The sequence below is a fragment of the Protopterus annectens genome, chromosome 13.part0, assembly GCF_019279795.1.
Source record: "Protopterus annectens isolate FY-2018-M chromosome 13.part0, PAN1.0, whole genome shotgun sequence".
NCBI lineage: Eukaryota > Metazoa > Chordata > Ceratodontiformes > Protopteridae > Protopterus > Protopterus annectens.
In genome coordinates, this window is record NC_056747.1 from 814,836,930 (window position 1) to 814,861,657 (window position 24,728).

General features: G+C 44.2%; 1 protein-coding gene across 1 annotated transcript in view; it reads left to right on the forward strand.

Annotated features, from left to right (window-relative positions):
• The window catches only part of MED13 (mediator complex subunit 13), a 3,555,174-nt gene that overhangs the window by 2,710,903 nt on the left and 819,543 nt on the right, over positions 1 to 24,728 (forward strand). The window contains exons 22-23 of the mRNA XM_044054535.1: positions 12,586 to 12,777; positions 12,986 to 13,209. Of these exons, the coding sequence (XP_043910470.1) occupies positions 12,586 to 12,777; positions 12,986 to 13,209 (416 nt within the window). The remainder of the gene's footprint in view (positions 1 to 12,585; positions 12,778 to 12,985; positions 13,210 to 24,728) is intronic.

The following is a 24,728-nucleotide window of genomic DNA, read 5'->3' on the forward strand; positions in this document are numbered from 1 at the left end:
GCTCTTCTTTCTCAGGTCTTTCAACTTATTTCTGGTTTTCCTGCATCTGAAGGTAAAACTTCTCTTCTTTCCTGGCTAGGGACTTCCTCTCAAGTCATTTGTCATTCTGTTAAATGTAGATGTTCTTCGTGTTTCACTGTTGCAGTCATCACATTTGGGTTATCCCTGCCAGGGTAGCCCTCGGCCGGCCCGTATACCAGAGGCTTAGTATTATTGCGTTGGTTGCTGTCACTTCAGGACTGATGTCAGTTCATCAGTAGTATAAATGAAGGCAGCCAACGCCATTGCATCAGTCTTTTTTGATGCGGAGCCCGAAGCAGAAGCAGTTCGCACGAGTGCGGGTTGGCCGCTACCTGAGTTTCTCCTTCCAAATTGAAGCTGAAGTCTTCTAAATCGAAGTACCTCGTTGGGGATCCTTTTTTCTTGCACTAACCAATGTCAGAAAAAGTTAACAGTTGTCTCACCTGTGGAAAGCAAGTACCGCACCGAGATGTGCATTCTTACTGCGTCACTTGCTTAGGCCCAGACCACGACGTCCCCTGCTGTCACTTTTGGGCTTTGTTTAATGCCAGATCTATACGTTGTCGGGCCCTTATTGTAGCTAGATATTTTCACTTACAGTCCTCAAATTCTTATATGGCTTCGTTAAGCCATCCGACAGCAGATCTTCCGAAAAAAACCTAAGGATAAAGACAGACCACAGAGGTTCAAACCTACCGACGACGCTTCCGTTAAGCTAGTCATCCATTCTCCGGTCCTCAGTAATGCACTTTTGCAGCCCCCGATGCATGCTTCTGTGGTTTCACAGGCCACTACTGAGACCCTTTCGGAGTCCGATATGCCGCAAAACTCTTCGACTAAGGATCCTGCAGTTGCCTCTCCCTTTGATGGGTCCGTAGCTGCTGAGCAGGCACCAGCTTCCGAAAAAGTACTTTGCTTTACAGATTCTCGACACAAGCCGACGACTTTCGCGTCTACCATTCTTTCGAAAACTACCGAGTTTCTAAGTCCCAGAAAGAGATTGGTCTCCAGTAATTTTGTCTGAAGAAGAGTCTGATGACTCTGATGCATCTGAATATAAAGACATGCAACCCCTCTCTGCTTATTAGGATTCTGATGCAGAGGACTCCATTCCTTCAGCACCCCCCCCCGAGGACTTTTTCTTTGTGGAAACCCTTCATACCTTTAGGGAGCATTTCCAGTGGGAATGTAAGGACTACCCTCAGTCTGAAAAGAGACTCTGGGAATTCTTAGATCTTCCACAGCACAGACCCCTGGCCATTTCCCCCAGTCCTGGATATTTTGAACAATGTTTTCTTGGAATCCAGTTTGACTCCTGACACCCTCCCTCCTGCACCCAGAAAACCTGACAGGTCTTAAAAAAGATGGAAGAAAAAGCTAAATCTGTGCAGACAGTTGAGGATTTTTTTTACAGTTCCAGCCATCCAGGTTCAGCAAGCATTGCTCCTCCAAGCACTGGTCCTTTCCTGCTCCCACCAGCTCAGTTCAGCCCAGACCCCTCCCCAACAGCAGCCACAGGGAGTGCAGACATGAAAACAGTGGAATTCCTCCACTTCAAAAACAGGAATTTCTAAGCCACTCACTCTTGGTAAGAACTCAATGACTCTCCTCCCCCACCCCCTCCCTTTGCCCACCTTCACTTACCCCTAGGAGGAAAAATCTTCTCTCTCTCAAGCACCTAGGTCACCATTACCAACTATCGCTGGGTCCTCAACATAGTGTCTCAGGGATACAGATTTTCTTTCCACACTCTTCCAACCCCCAAAGGGTTTCCAGATCTACCTCCAAACCACTGGACAGAGGCGCAAAAGCAAGTAATTTCCCTGCTTTCTATGAGGGCAATAGAGCACGTTCGTGCAGAACAAAAAGGTCAAGGTTTCTAGTCCAGACTTTTTTCTGGTACCCAGAAAAGAGGGCACCTGGCGCAACATCCTTGATCTATCCATTCTAAACACCTTCCTGGTGATACCAAAATTCAAAATGCTCACCCTGCAGCAACTGCTACTCATGCTCTCCAAGGATGCTTGGCTAGCCAACCTAGACCTAAGAGAGGCCTACCTCCACATTCCTATCAGGGAATCATACAGGAAATATCTATGTTTCAGGGCAGGTTCTCTGCAGTTTCAGTTCTCTGCACTTCCCTTTGACTTATCTACTGCTCCCAGAGTTTTCATAAAATGTCTGGCTCCGGCCATTGCCTTTTGCAGACAAAGGAATATCCAAATGTACGCATACTTAGACGACTGCCTAATTCAGGCAGACAGGAAAAGCTGCTCAAGCACCTGGCCTTGATAAAGTCCCTACTGACCTCCCTAGAGTTACACTATCAACGAAAAGAAATCAAAACTAGTACCCACCCAAAGGATTCTATTCCTGGGAGCAAGCTTGGGGACAGCATCCTAGATGGCATTCCTTACACCAGAAAAGCAAACTTACCTGACAGCATACTTCTGACAAATAGCCACCAGACCCCAGTTTTCTGCAAGGAAATCCTCCAAGCTCTGAGGTTCATGGCATCTTGCATTCTCCTCATTCCATATGCCAGACTGCATATGAGGAAGCTTCAGTGGTACCTAAAAAGCCTTTGGTGTCAACACTCTCAAGACCTGGAAACTCTTATACCCATGATACCTTGCTTCAGGAAAGATTTTATTTGGTGGGCAGCAGCATGCTCCCACAACAAGGGACTAACTTTCTCGCCACCCAGACCCTCACCACAGACTCATCAGACTATGCTTGGGGTGCACACCTGGGCAGCAGGTGCATACAGGGCCAATGGAGCCCACAGCAAATCCATCTGCACATAAACCAAAAAGGAATGGTAGCTGTCCAGCATGCATTGACTGCTTTCAGGCCCCTTCTCTCCCCAGGGGTCTCCTGATCAAGACACAACACCACTGTGATGTGGTATATCAGCAAGCAGGGAGGGACTTACTCCTACCCTCTGTGCAGGCTGGCCATGACCCTTTGGCACACAGCCACTGCCATGCAACTCGACCTGTTAGCACAATTCCGGCCAGGTTCTCTAAACTCCCTGGCAGACCACTTAAGCAGAAATCTTCTGGACCCACACGAGTGGCAGCTAGACAAAAGAACCTTCACCCTAATAACTCAGAAATGGGGCACCCCGAAGGTCAACCTCTTTGCCTCCCACACCAACCATCAGCTCGGCAAGTTCTGCCCCAGGGAGCATCACTGCCTGGTTTTGAAAGTGGATGTCCTGTCCCCTGGGTCAATCTATCGGTATTTGCCTTTCCTCCACTGCCTCTCATCCCCAGGGTGCTGCTCAAAATAAGGGAGGTCAAACCAAGGACAGTTCTCATTGCTCCAGACTGGCCTTGCCAGCACTGGTACCCACTGCTGCGCAGCCTGTCCCCACTGCCACCGTGGCATCTTCCTCAGACCCTAACCCTCCTGACCCAGAGCGAAGAGGAATTCATGCATCCCCAATTGCAGACCCTCAGTTTGGCAGTTTGGCTTATTCTTTAACCACTGATCAATCTGCCAGCCTCAGTAAACAGGTTCTAGATGTTATACGCGAGGCCAGATGCCCTAGCAGTAGAAGGATGTCCTTCAAGAATGCATCTGCAGTCCTAACATATGGGTTGTCCTGCCTCAGGCAGCCCTTCGGTCGGCCGGATTCCAAAGTCTGGGTCTGGCCTCGGCTGATGTCGCACTTCACCCGACGTCATAGCTGCTGTGAATTGGGTATAAAGGCATCAGCCGACGCCATTTTCCTCAGTCTTTCTTGCCGCGCAGTGCCCGAAGCAGAAGCTGTTCGCAAGTGCCGGTCGGTCAGATCCAGAGATTTCTACTACTGAAGACTTCTAAAAAGCTAAGTACCCCATTGAGGACTCTTTCTTGTCTCAGCCGATGTCAGAAAAAGTAAATAATTGTTTAACTTGTGGGAAACAAATACCTCATAAGGATTTCCACTCTTACTGCCTTCCTTGCTTAGGCCCAGACCACGACGTATCAGCTTGTCTAGCCTGTGCTTCCTTCAACCGACGGACACTTAGACGTCGGTCGGAGTTTGCAGAGGAGTTTTTTGGTCCCGCTTTTGCTTACAAAATGCCGTCGGAGACTCCGACTTCACATTTAGCTAAAAAGCGTAAGGAAAAGGACTGACACTCGCGGCCCGCGGTTTCGGCCGAAACCACGGTTAAGCCAACCACGAGTGTCTCGGTTTCGGCTGAAACAGAGTCCTCGGTTCTTCCTTCGGCCAAAAGCATACCTCCGACAGTATGGCTGAATCGGCTACTGAAATTTCTCCTGCTGTAGCAGGCACCCAGGATTTATCGGATACTATTCCTTTAGACATATCTACTCCTGCACATGGAGCTGCTAAGCCACCTGCATCTATGTCTATCAAGGCTTTCTCTAGGGCTAAAGCAGCTAAAACTTCTAAGGCCTTGCCTGCTAAAACCCCCTCACACAGGCCTACCTCTAGTTCCCAAATGCTCAGCCTGGCTGAGGATCTCATTTCTTTGATCAGGGGTTCCCAACCTCACCCAGACAGGGCCTCTCAACCCCCTCCTGAGAAGAGGCCTAGAGCAGAGCCCCCGGATCCAGTTTCTACAGACTATTCCTCGGATGATTCAGAAAACTCAAATCCTCCAGAAGGCCCTTATTCTCCATATGAGGATTCTGATGCAGAAGACTCCATTCCTTCTGCCTCTCCTCCTGAGGAATTTTCTTTTGGGGAAACATTACATGCTATGAGAGAGCAATTTCAATGGCAGGGCCAGGATTTTTCAGATTCAAGGAAAAGGCTAAGGACCTTTTTACATTTACCACAGCATAGGCCTTTAGCCATTCCTCCAGTACTAACAGTTGTGGATGATGCATTTAATGATGCCTGTACTGCCCCTGACTCTCTTCCCCCGGCCCCTGCTAAACCCGACAGATATTATAGGGTCCTGGACACTCACTATCACTTGTATAAGGCTCCGATTGCAGATCCTGAAACCATTTCCCAGGGCCCCAAAGCTGTAGCAGCTGCCTCTGCCAAAAACCCCCTCCCCTCTGAAAGAGAATCTAGAGCTTTAGAGAGATGGGGTAAAAAAGTTTATACTTCTGCTACTCTTTCGGCTAGGGCCTTAAACTGTCAATTCCACATGATTCAGTATCAGGAATTTTTGTTAGATCAGCTAAATAAAAAACTGTCCTCTCCTGAACCTATAGACCGTAAGTCCCTTCAGGATTTGGTACATAACACTCAGCAGGTCAGTAATCATTCCTTAAAATGCGGCTATGATGCACTGGAGGCTTCCTTTAGATCAGCTATGACTGGAACAGTGATCAGAAGGCATGCATGGTTAAAAGAGCAATCCTTACCAGACCATGTAAAGTCAAAGCTCCTAGATGCTCCCATGGAGAAACAAAGTTTGTTTGGCTCCCCTGCACAGCAAGTGCTAAAAAAGGTGGAAGAAAAAGCAAAATCTGTCCAAACAGTCAAGGATTTCTTACAGGTCCAGCCTCCGAGGTTTACTAGAAATTGGCCTTCGAAGAATTGGTCCTTTCCAGACACCTCCAGAGCACAGAGAGGCAGAAATAGGCGCACAAGAGGCAGAGGTCAATCCAGAGGTGCCTACAGGGGACGTCAGTGGCAGCCTAACAACCAGAGAAGTACTGCCACAGATCCAGCTACTACCACTTCCACAGGACAGACACAATGACTTGACTCTGATACCGCCTACCAGGGAACAACTGGAAAGTACCCTTAGGCGGAAAGCTAGCCTTATTTTCCATAAACTGGCATTACATTACAGGAGACAAATGGATTTTACAGACAATAGACAAAGGCTACAGGTTTCACTTCCACACTCTACCAAAAAAGAGAGGAATGCCAAACCTACCACCAAACCAAAAAACAAACGCTCTAGGACAAATCAACCACTTACTAAGGATGAGAGCTATAGAAAAGGTACCGCCTATGGAACAAGGACAAGGATTTTACTCCAGACTTTTCCTGGTACCAAGGAAAGAAAATCAGTGGAGGCCTATTCTCGACCTGTCCGCTCTGAACACATACCTCATTGTTCCAAAATTCAAAATGCTGACCCTACAGCAGCTTCTCCCCATGCTGGGCAAGGAGTCTTGGCTGGTGACTCTATATCTCAAGGAGGCATACCTGCACGTCCCTATACGACCAGATTGCAGAAGATACCTCAGATTTCTTGCAGGATCAGAGCATTATCAATTCTCAGCATTGCCCTTTGGCTTATCTACTGCGCCCAGAGTATTCACGAAATGCCTGGCATCAGTAATTGCTCATTGCAGGCTTCAGGGAATTCAGATTTATCCATACCTGGATGACTGCCTAATACAAGCGGACAACAAGACCAAATTAACAGAAGATTTGCAAACGGTTATACAACTACTACAAGCCCTGGGATACACAGTCAACATGAAAAAGTCAAGACTGGTACCATCCCAAAGGATAACATTCTTGGGTGCAGAACTGGACACTTCAAATCAGATGGCATTTCTCACAGCAGAAAAGCAAAAACAACTACCACTCTATTTCATGGCATTAACAACGCAGAACCAGCTTACAGCAAGGAAAGTCCTGCAAGCCCTGGGTTACATGGCATCCTGCATAATATTGATTCCACATGCCAGGCTGCATATGAGAAAGTTGCAATGGTACCTAAGGAATATATGGTCTCAACACAAACACAGTCTAGAAGCCGAGATTCCAATAATCCCATGCCTGAAGCAAGAATTTCTGTGGTGGGCTCAGGCCTGTCAGTTGAACAGAGGACTGCCTTTCCACAAACCTCGCCCAAGCCAGACTATCACCACGGACGCCTCAGACCTAGGCTGGGGGGCACACATGGTGGACAAGTGTATACAAGGCCTATGGACACAAGACCAGCTGAACCTACGCATAAATCAAAAAGAGATGCTGGCAGTGAAACAGGCAATCCAGACATTCAGACCGTTTCTTCAACAGGGTCATTTGCTGATAAGGACGGACAACACCACAGTCATGTGGTATATCAACAAACAGGGAGGCACACACTCGTATCCTCTATGCCAGATGGCAATGGACTTGTGGAATGTGGCCCTGAACCTCAACATTCAGCTCCAGGCCATATTTGTGCCAGGAAAAGAAAATATACTAGCAGACACCTTAAGCAGAACTACCACGGATGCCCACGAATGGATGCTGCATCCAGACATCTTCAAATCCATAACAAAGAAATGGGGACTACCAGAAATAGACTTGTTCGCATCCCCACACAACCACCAATTGAGGAAATTCTGCACAAGGACATACCACCCACTTGCTTGGAAGGTGGACTCCCTATCCTTCAGTTGGGAAAACCTGACAGCATATGCATTCCCACCTCTTCCTTTGATGCACAAAGTGCTACTGAAGATCAAAGAAGATCACCCAAGGATCATCCTGATAGCTCCAGACTGGCCGAGGCAGCATTGGTACCCACTACTGAGGAGTATGTCTCGGGCACACGCATGGCCTCTACCTCTAGTTCCTTTGCTGCTAACACAGAACAACTTCAAGATCCTACATCCAAACTTGAAAACACTACAGCTAGCTGCTTGGATTATTACATAAAACAAAATAACCCAGATTTATCTCAGAGGGTTAAAGACATTATCCTGGAGGCTCGCAGACCCTCCATAAGGAAGACTTATTCAGCCAAATGGAAAAGATACCTCATTTGGAGTGCAGCAAAAGGAGAAAGTGTTTCATTAGCAAACATAGCTAACATCCTGGAATATTTAGCAGAGCTTTTCCACAATGGCCTGTCTTACTCCTCCATTAAGATTCATGCATCAGCAATTTCAGCAGAATACAACATGGATCCTCCAGTCTTCTCTCATCCTCTACTCAGGCAGTTTCTGAGAGGAATTAAAAATTTAAAGCCTCCAAGGAAGCCACCTTTGCCTACATGGGACCTTAACTTTGTGCTGGAAAAGTTAACACTTCCCCCTTTCGAACCAGCAGCATCAGCAGAATTACAGTTCTTAACTTGGAAAACAGCTTTCCTACTTGCAATCACTTCAGCAAGAAGGGTTTCTGAATTACAGGCATTAATGGCAGTACAGCCCTTCCTTATCTTCCATCAGGATAGAGTGTCCTTGAGAACTAACCCCACTTTTATGCCAAAGGTGGTCTCCAGGGTATCATTGAACCAAGCAATCCACCTACCAACATTCTTCCCCAACCCACAGAACAGGGGGGAAAGACTACTACATACATTGGATGTGCACAGACAATTGCGCTACTATCTGGACAGAACCAAGAACAATAGAAAAACTGAACAGCTTCTGGTAGCATATGCAACAGGAATGGAAGGAAAAGCAATTTCAAAACAGACAATCTCAAAATGGATAGGAAATTGCGTTAGATTTTGTTACTCCTTTCATGGAAAGACAACTCCAGAAAACATCAGACCTCACTCCATAAGGCTACAGCCACTACTACAGCTTTCTTACGAGGAGTGGCTACCAAAGACATTTTAGAAGCTGCTACTTGGAGCTCCGTGCATACATTTACCAAGCATTACAATCTACCTTTATACTCCAGATCCCGAGCAGGTTTTGCAACTGCTGTTTTGCAAGGGATCTTAACTACACCATAATCATCTTAGTGCCTCCTTCCCCAGTTTGGCTATGGTATTCTACCCATATGTTAGGACTGCAGATGCATCCTTGAAGGACATAGTACAGTTTTGTACCTACCATAAATGTAGATGTCCGAGAGGTATGCATCTGCAGTCAGGATTACCCACCCTCCTTCCCCTCTGTGGTACTCCTAGGGTATTTGCCCATCTTGTAGCTAGCTGGGGGAATATCTTATGGTGTATTTGTTTGTATATATGTATATACATGTTTATTTTTGTTTGCTCTCTACTGTTTGGAAACATTTGCATTTATCCAAATTTAGCCTTCCTAGAGGGCACCTGGCATCTGGGGCAAGAAACACTGAGGAAAATGGCGTCGGCTGATGCCTTTATACCCAATTCACAGCAGCTATGACGTCAGGTGAAGTGCGACATCAGCTGAGGCCAGACCCAGACTTTGGAATCCGGCCGACCGAAGGGCTGCCTGAGGGAGGACAACCCATATGTTAGGACTGCAGATGCATACCTCTCGGACATCTACATTTATGGTAGGTACAAAACTGTACTTTTTATGCTGACAAATGGAAAAGATTTTGCACCTGGATCCAGTCTAAGGAAGCAAATACGGCACAGCCCTTCCTCCTTCTCATCCTGGATTACTTAGCTGACCTACTACACAGTGGCCTCTCTCTCCTCTATACAAATTCATGCCTCTGCTTTTTCTGCTCATTTTCCCACTGAGCAGCCCCTTTTTCTCACACCCTTTGATCAAACAGTTCCTAAGAGTGGCTAGCAACTTGAGGCTACCCAGAAGGGCACCAACACCAGCTTGGGACTTTAACTTTGTATTGGAAAAGCTAACCCTCCCCCCATTCGAACCAGCTGCTTCTGCAGAGCTAAAATTTCTCTCCTGGAAGACAGCATTCCTTCTGACCATCATTTCAGCCAGAAGAGTGTCTGAGCTGCAAGCACTCATGGCTGTGGAGGCCTTCATCATCTTCCATGCAGACAAGGTATCCCTCAGAAGTAACCCATCCTTCGTGGCCAAATTGGTGTCCACTGTGGCTCTCAACCAATCCATTCATTTGCCCACCTTTTTTTTTCTAATCCCCAGAACAAGGGGGAAAGGATCTTGCACACTCTAGATGTGCACAGACAGCTCAGATTCTATCTAGGAAGGACTAAATCCTTCAGAAAGTCTGATCAATTGCTGGTTAGCGGTGCTGCAGGGAGACAAGGCAAAGCCATCTCCAAACAAACTATTTCCAAATGGGTAGCACACTGCATCCATTTCTGCTACAAACAGCATGGAAAGCCTCGCACAAGGGGGTCAGGACTCACTCCACCAGAGCAGCCTCAACCTCTGCAGCTTTCCTCAGAGGAGTCCCCACCAGGGACATAGTGGAGGCTGGCACCTAGACATCTGTTCACACTTTTACCAAGCATTACCACCTGCCTCTCTTCTCCAAATCCAGTGCAGGGTTTCCTCTCAGGGCATCCTAGCCAGCCCCTAGTTTCCTTGACTGCCTCCATCCTTTTTACAGCTTTGGGAATCAACCCAAATGTGATGACTGCAACAGTGAAACACGAAGAACATAGTACAGTTGTGTACACTTACCATAAATGTAGATGTTCAAGTGTATTCAGTGTTGCAGTCCTGGTTTCCCTCCCTCCATCCCCCTTTAATTCTTTTTCTCCTTTTTTTGCCATTCTGACTTGTTCTCTTTTCCTTACAAGGGACATATTAGTATTTATTTTCCACTGATGGGGGTCTTCCACCAGAACCTGACCTCCTACTTTGGAGGCTCCTGACAGGTTAGGGCAAGAAAAACTCATGTAATGGTGTCGGCTGCCTTACTTTGTACTACTGACGACCTGACATCAGTCCTCAAGTGACAGCAACTGATGCAGAAATACCAAGTCTCTGGTATTCGGGCCGGCCAAGGATTACCCTGGCAGGGATAACTGAAATGTGATGACTGCAACAGTGATTACACTTGAACATCTACATTTATGGTAAGTGTACACAACTGTACTTTCTGTATCAGCTTTGGTAGTATAGAGGGATGAATTTCTGACTGTGGTCTCCGCAACCCAGAATAGTTTAGCAGCTTAGAAAATTGATGACAGGCAGGGTGAACATGCTTATCCTGGGGGTAGTGACTTAACTGGTTTAGCGGAAGTGCTCATCAAGCTGTTTCAGAGGCCAGAACTTGGACTTAGACTTATTGCTAGGTTGAACATGTGTGATGGCAGAGAAGGTATGATGTGGTGTGCAGAGACTGCAGAATTAGGTGACAGTAGGAAACGGATTGAGAACTAACAACTAACTAAATGTGCACACTTCCTTTCCCCAAAGAGTGTTTTCCTCCCAAAAAATCCACTGCTTTGCCATATGTTGAATAAAACATGAGTCTGTAGTTTCTTTCTGTAGCATTTTAATTAGTTCTACTCATGAGCACACCATGTTGGGTTTCGATTTAAAAAAAAAATCCAGTTATCGTGACATTGAGTGTTAAATTGTCTTAAATCCTTTCTCCAGAATTGGCTAAGTGGCTTCCCTTCTTGCACCCAGTTGACTTATTTGTCCCTTTAATGGGGCAAGAGCTGTGTGGCCCATTCTTTCCTCAGTGGAGCGACCTTGAGAGCTGTGCTGTAGCTGGCTTGGGAGGTGCATTTAAGCTTTCCCACAGGCAGAACCTCTGGACCAAGACGCACACCATTTTGCAACACTGGCACGGTAGGCTCCTCATGCTGCTGTGAATTACCTTTATTCCTGCAGAGAATCAAGCTACCTCTTTCATCCAGGATGGATGAACCACCGTCCAACATTCACTGCCATACTCCCTCACCCAGTCTCTCCAGCACCCTTGCTACTAGTCAAACTCAGGTCATCTGAGTTGCAGTCAGTGCGGTCTTCTTCAGCCCCATGCGGGGGGAAGGTCCTTAGCCATAATATCCTAAGTTTTTTGCCATAGGAAGCCCCCACTTAGCAAAGTTTATCTTTTTGTTCATTCCCATCCATTATGGTCATAAACATTTCAGAGCTATTTTACTGTTAAATTCATTTAAATCTGCTGTATATTTCTTTCCTAGGACTACAAATTTAAGTATTTTGGGAACAGCTCACTGTTTTACTTGGGAAAAAACCTGAAACCAAATAGAGGAATTGAGTGACTTGAATTTAAGTGATTAATTTTTTTTTTTTTTTTTTTTTCAAAAAATAATTTAAGCACTGTTGTGCAGCAGAAGTAAACTGTTTTTATTGTGGTGTGTTTAAAACATGACAAGGAACCCAAGCCACTGTGTATCACTGTAAGAAAGTTTCAGACACTTGCCTAGAGATTTTCAGGTTTAACAGTAATCCATAATGGCACCTTTATATGCAAGTACAAGCAAGACTTAGCATAAGAGAGTAAAGCAAGATTATCTTGTCTTCTAGAAATAGCTTTATCGGGAAAAGGAAACCAAAATACATAACAAAATATCAGTATGTCCATCTCTGTTAGGGAAATTTGGTTATAAAATAAATGGCAGTTTCACACAATAATGTAGCAAAGAACATTGAAATAAAATTGACTTTTTGCGGTTCCTGATCTCAGTAGTCACCTTAAAGCATGCTTTCTTGTCTGTGGTACTCCAGTGGCGAGTTCAAATGAAGGAAAGGCACTCTTATATGAAAACTGTTATTTGCATGTAATTCCTTTGTATCTTTATTGAACACTTTACAACACCCAGTATTTCATTCTGAATTGCTTGTCAGTGATTTCATTCTCTATATTTTTGCTAATATCTGTACTGTTATTAGCCCTTCTTATTGTAGCTGACTCTGGTAATGATCGTTATTTTTGTTTAGGTAGCCATGTGTTTGCATATCTTGCTAGTAAACATAGTTTGGCTTGTCTTCACCCCTGTTTTATTTACTTTCTTGAGTGTTATAGTGGATACCTTTGTTTATTATTTGTAGATTGTGCCATGCCAGTATTTGTTACAACCTGTGAAGTTTGAAGAGCGCCATACCTATGCTCAGCACTTGAAGTCTCTGGCATTTTCAGTGTTTACTGAATGCAGAAGACCACTGCCATATTCCACCAATGTGAAAACTTTGACAGGATTTGGTCCTGGCCTTGCACTGGAAACTGCTCTTAAGAATCCAGAGGTAAATACAGAAGTATCAGAGTGCATTTAAATATGCTGCTATACAAATTGTCCTTGCGCTGTTCGGAACAAATGCTTCAGAAGTGGCAGCATACCTGCTATCTACAAGTTAGATTAAATTGTTTAGATCAGTTTTATGTTAGTAATTTATGTAAGTGATAAAATTTATTTGGAAAATATTAATAATTATTTCTGAATTTCTTTGACAGAGACCAGTGTGTGTACGACTGTACACTCCTCCCTTTATCTTAGCCCCTGTAAAGGATAAACAGACTGAACTTGGAGAAACATTTGGAGAAGCTGCCCAGAAATACAATGTCCTTTTTGTAGGCTACTGTTTGTCACATGATCAGCGGTGGCTTCTAGCAGCATGTACTGACCTCTATGGGGAGCTATTGGAGACTTGCATCATAAACATCGATGTACCTAACAGGTAATAAAAGAGCAGCAGTTAATATTTGTTGCTTGTCTGAGGGAAGTACGTTTGTAGATGCTGAACCAAAGTTTGATCATTGTTCACTACCTCAGTAGTAGTGCATTTTATCAGTTTGAATATACATTTTGGTGTGTCTTGTCTTCAAGAACAAAGAACTTTTAAGTGAGAACCAGTGTAATTTTTAGACCCTTGTCTAAAGCTTCACAGTCCTGTGACTTAAGTCATTGTGGTATGCTACTCTTCCTGTAGAGCATTAGTTTAGTAAGAATGCACAGCAAGGATTACAAAAGAGAGCATAACTGTTTGCCTTGTAGACTAGGTAAGTGTAAGTGAAAATATTTAACTTTATTAACATGATAGTTACATTGCTTTGGCAGTGTTAGCTATGTTTGCATTTTTACAATTAATAGTATTCTTGTCTGTCTTAAAGTAATTATTAGCAAGTCACATCTGCCTGAGAACACACTTACAGGCACAATAACTTGTGTGTTAGCATTTCAGCTAGTTCTCTTAGTAACATAGCAATAGTGAAAGGTCTATGGTTTTCATTAAAACTAATGTTGATGCCTGATGTTCTTTGTGTTACACTGTTGCAGTCATCACATTTGGGTTATCTGTTTGCAGTAACCCTCAGTCAGCCTGATTAACAAAATCTTGGGTCCTGCGTCGGTTGCTGTCTCATCTTCCGTCACGTCAGGTAGTCAGGAGGTATAAAACATGCAGCCGACGTCATTACATCAGTCTTTCTTGCCGTGCCCGAAGCAGAAGCAGTTCGCAAGTGCCAGTCGTCCAACTCCTGAATTTTTTGTTTTCGAGTTTCAGAACCAAAGTCTTCAACTAAAGCTTAAGTACCCCATTGGGGAAACTTTTCTTGCTCTAAACCGATGTCAGTAAAAGTAAATAATTGTATTTCTTGTGGAAAGCAAATACCTCAAAGATTTCCATTTGTACTGTATTCCTTGCCTAGGCCCTGACCACGATGTACCTCGCTGTCGGTTTTGTGCCTTATTTAAACAACGAACTATTAGTCGTTGGTATATTTATGCTTCAAAATATTTTGGTACTTTGTTCAGTTATCCAGATATGTCTTAGGTGTAAGCCTTCCGACTAACGACATTCCGAAAAAATGCAAAGATAAAGACAGAGACATGCCGCCTAGGTCCAAAGCTGCCGACAAAGCTTCTCTTAAGCCAGTCACCAGTTTGCTGGTACTCATTGAGGTGCTATCGCAGCCCCTGATACCCGCTACTTCAGATTCGCAGGCCTCTACTGAAACGCATTCAGAGTCCGGTATGCCTCAACTGTGGAACCTGCGGATGTCTCTAGCTTGGATGGGTCTGGAGCCGCTGTGCAGGCACTGCCTTCTGAGGGTGTATTTAGGCCTACTGACTTGCATATTAAACCAATGCCGTCTTCTTCAAGGCCTAAAACTCAAACCATACCTAGAAAACTGATGCCCAGACCGCATGGTCAGGCCTCTACCTAAAAAAATAAATGATAAGAATGGCTGAAGACTTATTACTTTAATCAGGGGAAGCCAACCTTCCCCCTGTAAGAGACCTAGGACCGAGTTTGCTTATAATACTTCTGACCAGGATTCTGAAATTTCTGTTTCCTGTGATGACCAAGATTTATCCTCATCTACCTATGAGGATTCTGATGCTGAGGACTCTATTCCCTCTGCTTCCCCCCCAGAGGATTTCTCTTTTGGGTGAAACCTTGCATATTCTTAGGGAGCATTTTCGTTGGGAAAGTCAGGATTACTCTGATTCTAAAAAGAGGCTTAGGGATTTCTTACTCCAGCCCCAGCACTTTAGCTGTCCCTCCTGTACTAGACATTGTTGATGATGCCTTTTCAGAATCTAGCTTGGCCCCTGACTCTCTACCTCCTGCTCTCCCAGAAAACCTGATAAATATTACAGAGTTCCTGACTCTCACAAGTTCCTTTTTAAAAATCCACCTGCGGATCCTGAGACCATTTCACAGTGACCCAAGGGCATTAAGGCTACTGCTGCCAAAAATCCTATCCCTTCTGATAGACTCCAGGGGGCTGGATAGATGAGGTAAGAAGGTATACACTTCTGCAACCTTGATCATTAGGGCCTTAAACTGCCAGTTTAATTTGTTAAAAGTATCACCAGCATATTATTGCATAGCTTAAACAGAAAATTATGTTGATTCCTGATTGTGCTGAAAATAAGGATTTACAGGTTTTAATGCGTTCTGATGAACAGATTGGAAAACATACTTTTCAATGTGTTTTTGATTCACTAGAGGCATCTTTCAGGGCTGCTGTCACTTGGTCTATACTTAGAAGGCAATGCTTGGCTTAAGGAGCAATCCTTGCCAGGTCATGTTAAAGCTAAATTACTGGATGCTCCCTTAAATCAGGACCGCCTGTTTGGCAACAAAGCAGAAGTTGTTAAAAAGATGGAGGAAAAAGCTAAATCTATGCAAACTGTTAAAGATTTCCTACAAGTACAACCTCCACGATTTAGTAGGCATTGGCCTTCTAAGAATTGTTCCTTTCCTGCCTCTTCCAGGCCTTCAGTCCAAACCCAGATCCAGCAGAACACCCAGGCTTCAGTCCCAGGGTACGCACAGGACTAAGCAGTGGGGGACTCCCACTTCCAAATCATCGAGTAGTAGGACACCCCCTATGGTAAACTGTCTCAATGACTTAACTTTAAAACTTCCAAGCACTTCTCAACTGCTCCTTTAGGGGAAAGATTGCTCTGCAGGCAAACAACTGGGAACTCATTACCCAGGACAAATGGGTTTTAAATATAGTTTCCCAAGGATACAGATTTCACTTCCACACGTTACCAACCCCAAACGGTTGGCCAGATCTACCCCCAAATCAGTGGGCAGAGGCTCAAAAGCAAGTACTCTCTCTCTTAAGCATAAAGGCTATTCAAACTATACCAGAAGAGGAAAAGGGACAAGGTTTCTACTCGAGACTTTTCCTGGTACCCAGAAAAGACATCTCATGTCTTCCTATCCTGGACCTGTCTTCCTTAAACACCATTTTGGTGATTCCAAAATTCAAGATGCTGAACTCTTCACCAGTTGCTTCCTGTGCTAGACAAAGATGCCTGGTTGGCAACACTCTATTTAAAGGAAGCCTACCTGCACATCCCAATCAGGGAATCTTGCAGAAGATACCTATGCTTCAAAGCAGGCTACATGCACTATCAGATGTTCTTCGTGTTTTACTGTTGCAGTCATTACATTTGGGTAATCCTGCTGGCAGGTTGCCCTCAGTCGGCCTGAATTCCAAAGTCTTGGGTCCTGCGTCAGCTGCTGTCGACCCTTCCCTGATGTCAGGTCGTCAGGGGTATAAAAGAAGCAGCCGATGCCATTTTCTTCAGTCTTTCTTGCTGCACGGTGCCCGAAGCAGAAGCAGTTTGCAAGTCCCAGTTGGCCGACTCCTGAGATTTTCGTGTTCGAGTTTCAGACCCGAAGTCTTCAATAAAGCTAAGTACCCCGTTGGGGAAACTTTTTTCTTGCTCCAGACCGATTTCCGAAAAAGTTAATAACTGTATTTCTTGTGGAAAGCAAATACCTCATAAGGACTTTTATTCTTACTGTATTCCTTGCCTTGGCCCTGATTACAATGTTTCTAGTTGTCTGTTTTGTGCTAGATTTCACCAATGCACTATTAAGCGTCGGTATGATTTTGCTTTAAACTATTTTGGACGCCGGTTTAATTATCCGGAAATGTCATCGGATAGCCATCCGACTACCGGAGTTCACAAAAAACGCAAAGAAAAGGAGAGAGATAAACAACCGAGGCCCAAAACCGACAACGAAGCTTCTCCTAATCCAGTCGCCGGTTTGCTGGTTCTCAGTGAGGCGCTTTCGCAACCCCTGGCACCTGCTACTTTAGAGTCGCAGGCTGCTACCGACTCCCACGTGGAATTTGCTATGCCGCTGGAAACTCAAGGTATTGGAGCCTCGGACACTATTCCCTCAGATGGGTCTGGAGCCGCTGAGCAGGTACCGGCTTCTGAGGGTGTATTCACACCTAAACATCTTTACATTAAACCGACTTCAGCATCAAAGGCAAAGACTAAAGCACCTTCTAAAGCAAAGAAACAAACTCAAGAGCCACGTGGACAGGCCTCTATGCCCAAAAAACAGATGCTTAAAATGGCCGAAGACTTGATTACCTTGATCAGGGGTTCCCATCCCCCTCCTGATAAGAGGCCTAGGTAAGAGACTGACTATGAATCTTCAGATCAGGTTTCTGTTTCTTCTGATTCCTCTTTTGATCCGGAATATTTTCTTCCCCTCCTAAGAGGATTCTGATGCTGAAGAATCTATACCTTCAGCTTCTCCTCCAGAGGACTATTCTTTTGGGGAAACCTTGCATACCATGAAGGAGCATTTCCACTGGGATAACCAAGATGTTTCAGAATCTAAAGAGAGGCTCAGGGATTTCCTTTTACTACCTCAACACAGACCTCTAGCCATTCAACCTGCGTTAGACATTGTAGATGTGTTTTCGGAGTCTAGTCTGACCCTTGACTCCTTACCTCCAGCTCCTGTTAAGTCTGACAGACATTACAGGGTTCCTGATTCTCATAAATTTTTTTTTAAAAACCCTGCTGCAGACCCAGAAACTATTTCACAGGGTCCCAAAGGAGTTGAGGCTTCCGCTGCAAAAAACCCTACCCCCTCTGACAGAGATTCTAGGGCACTGGATAGATGGGGAAAAAAGGTTTACACATCTGCTACCTTGGCTATAAGGGCCTTAAACTGTCAGTTTCATATGCTCAAATATCAGCAGCATGTCATGGCATTGCTTAAACAGAAAATGTTAAACTCTGTGCAGAAAACAAGGAAATGCAGGATTTATTGCATGCATCTGAACAAGTTGGAAAGCATACTTTCCAATGTGGTTTTGATTCTTTGGAGGCCTCCTGCAGGGCCGCAGTTACGGGTTCTGTAATTAGGAGGCATGCTTGGTTAAAGGAACAAAATCTGCCTGATTATGTCAAAGTTAAATTATTAGATGCACGTTTACAGCATGATACTTTGTTTGGTGTTAAGGCAGAAGAGGTGTTAAAGAAAATGGAGGACAAAGCTAAATCTATGCAAACTGTCAAAGATTTTTTAAAAGTACAGCCACCTAGGTTTAGTAGACACTGGCCTACAAAGAATTGGTCCTTTCCTGTGTCAGACCGACCTCAAAGGGGCAGATCCAGACGCCCTAGAGGCAGATCCCAGGCGCAAGCTTTCATACAGGTCAAAGCAATGGGGTGCTTCTACCTCCAAAGTTGGAGAAGACAAATCACAACCATACAGGAAACAGTCCCAATGACTTCCCCCTGCCTGCACCAAGCACTTATCTCCCGGCAGCACCCTTAGGGGGAAAATTTGCACTTTTTTCTCAAAATTGGCACGTTATAACCCAGGACAAGTGGGTTCTAAATATAGTGTCACAAGGCTACAAGTTCCGTTTCCATACCCTGCCAAAGGCAAACGGCTGGCCAGATCTGCTAAATAATCAGTGGGCAGAGGCGCAAAAACAAGTCTCATCCCTCATGGGCATGGGGGCCATTCAACAAGTACCAGAGAAAGAGCAGGGACAAGGATTTTACTTGACTGTTCTTGGTACCCAGAAAGGACAAGGCCTGGAGACCAATACTGGACCTATCTATTCTGTACACATTCCTGGATATACCAAAATTCAAAATGTTGACTTTGCAGCAGCTTCTGCCCATGCTGGGCAAGAATGCTTGGCTTGTGACTTTAGACCTAAAAGAGGCATACCTGCATGTCCCAATCAGACAATTATGCAGAAGATACCTCAGATTCAAGTCTGGCTCAATGCATTACCAATTCTCTGCACTCCCCTTTGGCTTATCTACTGCGGCCAGGGTCTTTACAAAGTGCCTGGCACCAGTAATTGCATTCTGCAGACAGAGGAATACAAATATATCCTTACTTGTATGACTGTCTAATTCAAGCAGAGAACAAGGACATTCTTCTACAGCATCTGGCATTTGTGAAAAGAATTCTAACATGCCTAGGGTACACAGTCAACGAAAAGAAATCAAAACTATTACCCTCTCGAGATGTTCCTGGGTGCAAGCTTAAATACAACTGCCCAGATGGCTTATCTCCCACCAGACAAACAAAGGCAACTGACTATTTCAAAGTGTTGGCAACAAAGGCCCAGTTGTCTGCAAGAAAAATTCTGCAGGCTTTGGGCTTCATGGCATCCTGCATCCTGCTAATTCCATATGCAAGACTGCATATGAGGAAACATCAGTGGTACCTAAAAAGTGTTTGGACTCAACATTGCCACAGCCTGGAAGTAATGATTACTGTCATTCTCTGCATGCAACAGGGGTTTCGATGATGGGCGAAGGCTTGTCACCAGAACAAGGGACAGCCATTCACATTAACCCAGCCAGGCAGACACTAACAACGGATGCATCAGATTATGCCTGGGGGGCCCACATGGCAGGATGTTGCCTTCAGGGCACATGGTCCTCAAACCAAATGCATCTACATATCAATCAAAAAAAGATGCTAGCTGTTCAAAATGCCCTGACAGCCTTCAAGGACCTACTTCATCCGGGACAACTACTGATAAAGACAGACACCACGGTCATGTGGCATATAAACAAGCAGGGGAGCACACATTCTTACCCCCTTTGCAGACTAGCCATGACTTCATGGGACACAGCATTGACTTACCAAGTACATCTGCAAGCACAATTCCTGCCAGGAAAGGAAAACACTCTGGCAGACAAACTAAGCAGAAACAACATGGATCCCCACAAGTGGCAACTGGATCCACAATTCTTCAGCATGATAAGAAAATGGGGATGCCCGGACATAGATCTATTTGCCTCCCCTCACAACTACTAACTAAAAAGATTCTCCAGAAGGACTTATCACAGACAAGCATGGAAAGTGGACACCCTATCAGTATATGCCTTTCCTCCACTGCCTCTCCTCCCCAAGGTACTCCTAAAGGTCAGACAGGAGAAGCCAAAGATGATACTGATTGCTCCATACTGGCCCCGCCAGTACTGGTATCCAGTCCTAAGAAACTTGTCTCAATGCCCAGCTTGGGCCTTACCTCAAATACCTCATCTACTGTCCCAGCAAAACAATCCGCTCCTGCACAGCCAACTCAGTACTTTAAACCTGGCAACATGGCGGATAATGTAGTCATACAAAACACACCTCTCCGTAAAGTTGTGACTGATGTCATTTTGGAAGCCAGAAGGCCTAGTACTCGAAAATCTTATGCTGGAAAATGGAAGAGATTCTGTGCTTGGAAATAGGCACAAGGAACTGATACAGCTGTACCAAATATTCCTCAGATTTTGCAATACTTAACTGAGATGCTGGACAAAGGCCTATCTTTTTCATCAATTAAAATTCATGCCTCAGCCATTTAGGCTCATTACAATACAGAGCCACCAATCTTTTCTCATCCTTTATTAAAGCAGTACCTCAGAGGAGCCAAAATGTAAGGCCTCCAAGGAGATCACCAATACATGCATGGGACCTTAACTATGTCTTGGAAAAACTCACCCTGCTGCCTTTTGAGCCAGCTGCTACTGCTGATATAAAGTTTTTATCTTGGAAAACAGCTCTGCTCCTAGCAATAACTTCTGCAAGACGAGTTTCAGAGCTACAGGCACACATGGCTGTGGAACCTTTTATCATTTTTTATCCAGACAGGGTCTCTGAGGACAAACCCAACATTTATGCCTAAGGTGTGGTGTCCAATGTGGCTCTTAACCAAACTATTCATCTGCCAATTTTATCCAAATCCACAGAACAAGGTTGAGAGAATTCTGCATTCTTTGAACGTACACAGACAGCTTAGATTCTACTTGGACAGAACCAAAGTTTTCAGGAAGACAGAGTAATTACTAGTGGCATATGCTGCAGGACCACAAGGAAAGGCTATCTCAAAGCAGACTATTTCAAAGTGTATAGGCCACTGCATTCGTTTCTGCTATTTACACCATGGCAAGCTAGTGCCTAAGGGCATTAGGCCACATCCAACCAGAGCTGCAACCACTTCAGCAGCCTTTCTCAGAGGAGTACCAACCAAAGACATTTTAGAGGCTGCTACTTGGAGTTCAGTGCACACCTTTACAAAGCACTATCATCTGCCACTCTACTCTAAATCCAGGGCAGGCTTTGCCACCGCAGTTCTGCAGGTCCTTATAGCCGCCCCTAATGCTATTTAGTTCCATCCTCCCATCCATAGCTTTGGGATTCTACCCAAATGTAATGACTGCAACAGTGAAACACGAAAAACATAGTACAGGTGTGTGCACTTACCGTAAATGTAGATGTTCGAGTGTATTCCCTGTTGCAGTCTGGGTTACCCACCCGTCATCCCCCTTTTTTCTTCTAGAACTTCTCTTTCCTTCACTATATTCTAAAGCCTTTGTGGTGTATTTGCTTTTAGATGACGGTAAGGTTTATGTTGCTAAAAGTGCATTTATTTATATATATATATATATATATATATATATATATATATATATATATATATATATATATATATATTGTTTATTTATATATACATATTTTTGCTCATTTCGGGGGGCACCTGACATCTGGGGTAAGAAAAACTGAATAAAATGGTGTCAGCTGCATGTTTTATACCCCTGACGACCTGACATCATGGAAGAGGAGACAGCAACCGACGCAGGACCCAAGACTTTGATATTCAGGCTGACTGAGGGCAACCTGCCAGCAGATTACCCAAATGTAATGACTGCAACAGTGAATACACTCGAACATCTACATTTATGCTAAGTGTACACAACTGTACTTTTTTATGGTACCTCGGCTACACAAGCCTTCAAGGAATAAAGCAGTGCAATTTAAACAGCCTTTTTATATCCCATCAATTAAATGTGCTAATACATTTCAGTTAATATAGACCAGTTGCTACAAAATTCTACAAAAGCTTAAAGGTGTACCCCCCCAATTAGTATCAAGTAATACGTATGAAAATGCTTCACTATAATATCCTACAAAATGCACTACGCAGTAAAACCATTAACAATGAATTAATAAACATTAATTGATAAATTAATATTAATTCTATTAAATGCTTCTATTCAGTACATGTATTTATTCTAAATTTATTTAAATTTTTTAAAATTTACATGTAAAAACCCCGTTATTGCACCTTACCCTATTATTGCTGTTACTCATACCATTTTCTTGTTTGTGTTTTCATACTTCTGCTTATTACTCATTCTGAATCCTATAATTCCCTTAAACATCCCAGTTTATTTCCAAATTTAACCCGTGTGGGAACAAAGTTCCCAAAACAACAGAAGTAGAAGGGGGATGACCAAATAATCCACTGGTAACTTCCAAAAGTACTTTATCCAAATTCACAATGATTTTAGTTTCTAACCTTAACAGTTTCAGTAAACCTCTGTATTGTGAGCCTGCTCAATCAAGCAACTTAAAACTACTAAAATTCTGTTTTCCCCCTAATAATGTGATATGTGTGATAAGGAAGTGCAGGGATCAAATTTATCTTTTATATCTCTCAGCTTTGTAGAATTTTGCTGATGTCCAGATTTTTGCTTCATCTTTTAGGACTGTTCCTTATAAAATTTGTGGATCCTATGTAGTCTATTTTCATCCATTTAAACTGTGGATGTTCTTTGTGTTTCACTGTTGCAGTCATCACACTTGGGTTGTCTGCCTGCAGGTAGCCCTCAGTCAGCCCGAATACCAGAGACTTAGTATTTCTGGTTCAGTTGCTGTCGCTCCAGGACTGACGTTAGGTTGTCAGGGGGGTATAAAACCAGGCAGCCAACGCCATTACATCAGTCTTTCTTGCCGAGGAGCCCGAAGCAGAAGCAGTACGTGAGTGCAGGTAGTCTGCTTACCTGAGTTTTCGTTTCTGAATTGAATCATCCTGAAGTTTTCTAAAGCTAAGTACCCCATTGGGGATCCTTTTTTCTTGCTCTAACCAATGTCAGGAAAAGTTAACAATTGTCTCTCCTGCAGAAAGCAAATACCACACCGAAATTTCCATTCTTACTGCGTCACCTGTTTAGGCCCGGACCACAACGTACCTCTGTCGGTTTTGTGATTTGTTCAACGCCCGAACTGTTCATCATCGGGCCCTTCATCATCATCTTTCGGCTGTTCCCATTAGGGGTTGCCACATCGGATCATCTGTTTCCATTTCTTCCTGTCCTCTGCATCTTGCTGTGTCGCACCAACCACCTGCATGTCCTCTCCCACCACATCCATAAACCTTATCTTAGGCTTCCTCTTTTCCTGTTAACCTGGTAGCTTCATCCTTAGCATCTTTTTCCCAGTGTACTCAGCATCCCTCCTCAGCACATGTCCATACCAACATAATCTTGCCTCTCTGGCTTTGTCTCCAAACCTTCCAACCTGGACTGACCCTCTAATGTACTTATTCCTAATCCTGTCCACCCTAGTCACACCCAGTGCAAATCTTAACATCTTTAACTCTGCCATATCCAGCTCAAACTCCTGCCTCTTTGTCAGTGCCACTGTCTCCAACCCTTATAACATAGCTGGTCTTATTACTCTCTTGTAGACCTTTCCTTTCACTCTTACTGGTACTCGTCTGTCACAAATCACTCCTGACACTTTTCTCCACCCACTCCATCCTGCCTGTATTCTCTTCTTCACTTCTCTTCCACACTCACCGTTACTATGAACTATTGATCCCAAGTATTTAAACTCATCCACCTTCGCCACCTCTACTCCTTGCATCCTCACTATTCCTCTATCCTCCCTCTCATTCACACACACATATTCTGTCTTAGTCCTGCTGACCTTCATTCCTCTTCTCTCTAGAGCATATCTCCATCTCTCCAGGGTGGTCTCCACCTGTTCCCTACTCTCACTAAAGATCACAGTGTCATCTGCAAACATCATAGTCCACGGGGACTCCTGTGTGATCTCATCTGTCAACCTGTCCATCACCATTGCAAATAAGAAAGGGCTCAGAGCTGATCCTTGATGTAACCCCACCTCTACCTTAAATACATTTGTCACTCCCACCGCAGACCTCACAGCTGTCACACTACCCTTATACATATCCTGTACCCCTCTTACATACTTCTCTGATACTCCTGACTTCCTCATACAATACCACAACTCCTCTGTAGGCACCCTGTCATATGCTTTCTCTGAGTTTACAAAAACACAATGCAACTCCTTCTTACCTTCTCTGTACTTCTCCATCAATACTCTCAGAGCAAACATTGCATCTGTAGTGCTTTTTCCCAGCATGAAGCCATACTGCTGATCTCTAATCATCACGTCCCTTCTTAACCTAGCTTCCACTACTTTCCCATAACTTCATGCTGTCACTGATCAATTTAATCCCTCTGTAGTTGCTACAGCTCTGCACATCACCTTTATTTTTAAAAATTGGTACCAAAACATTTTCTCCATTCCTCATGCATCCTCTCACTTTCCAAGATTTCATTAAACAATCTGGTTAAAAACTCCACTGC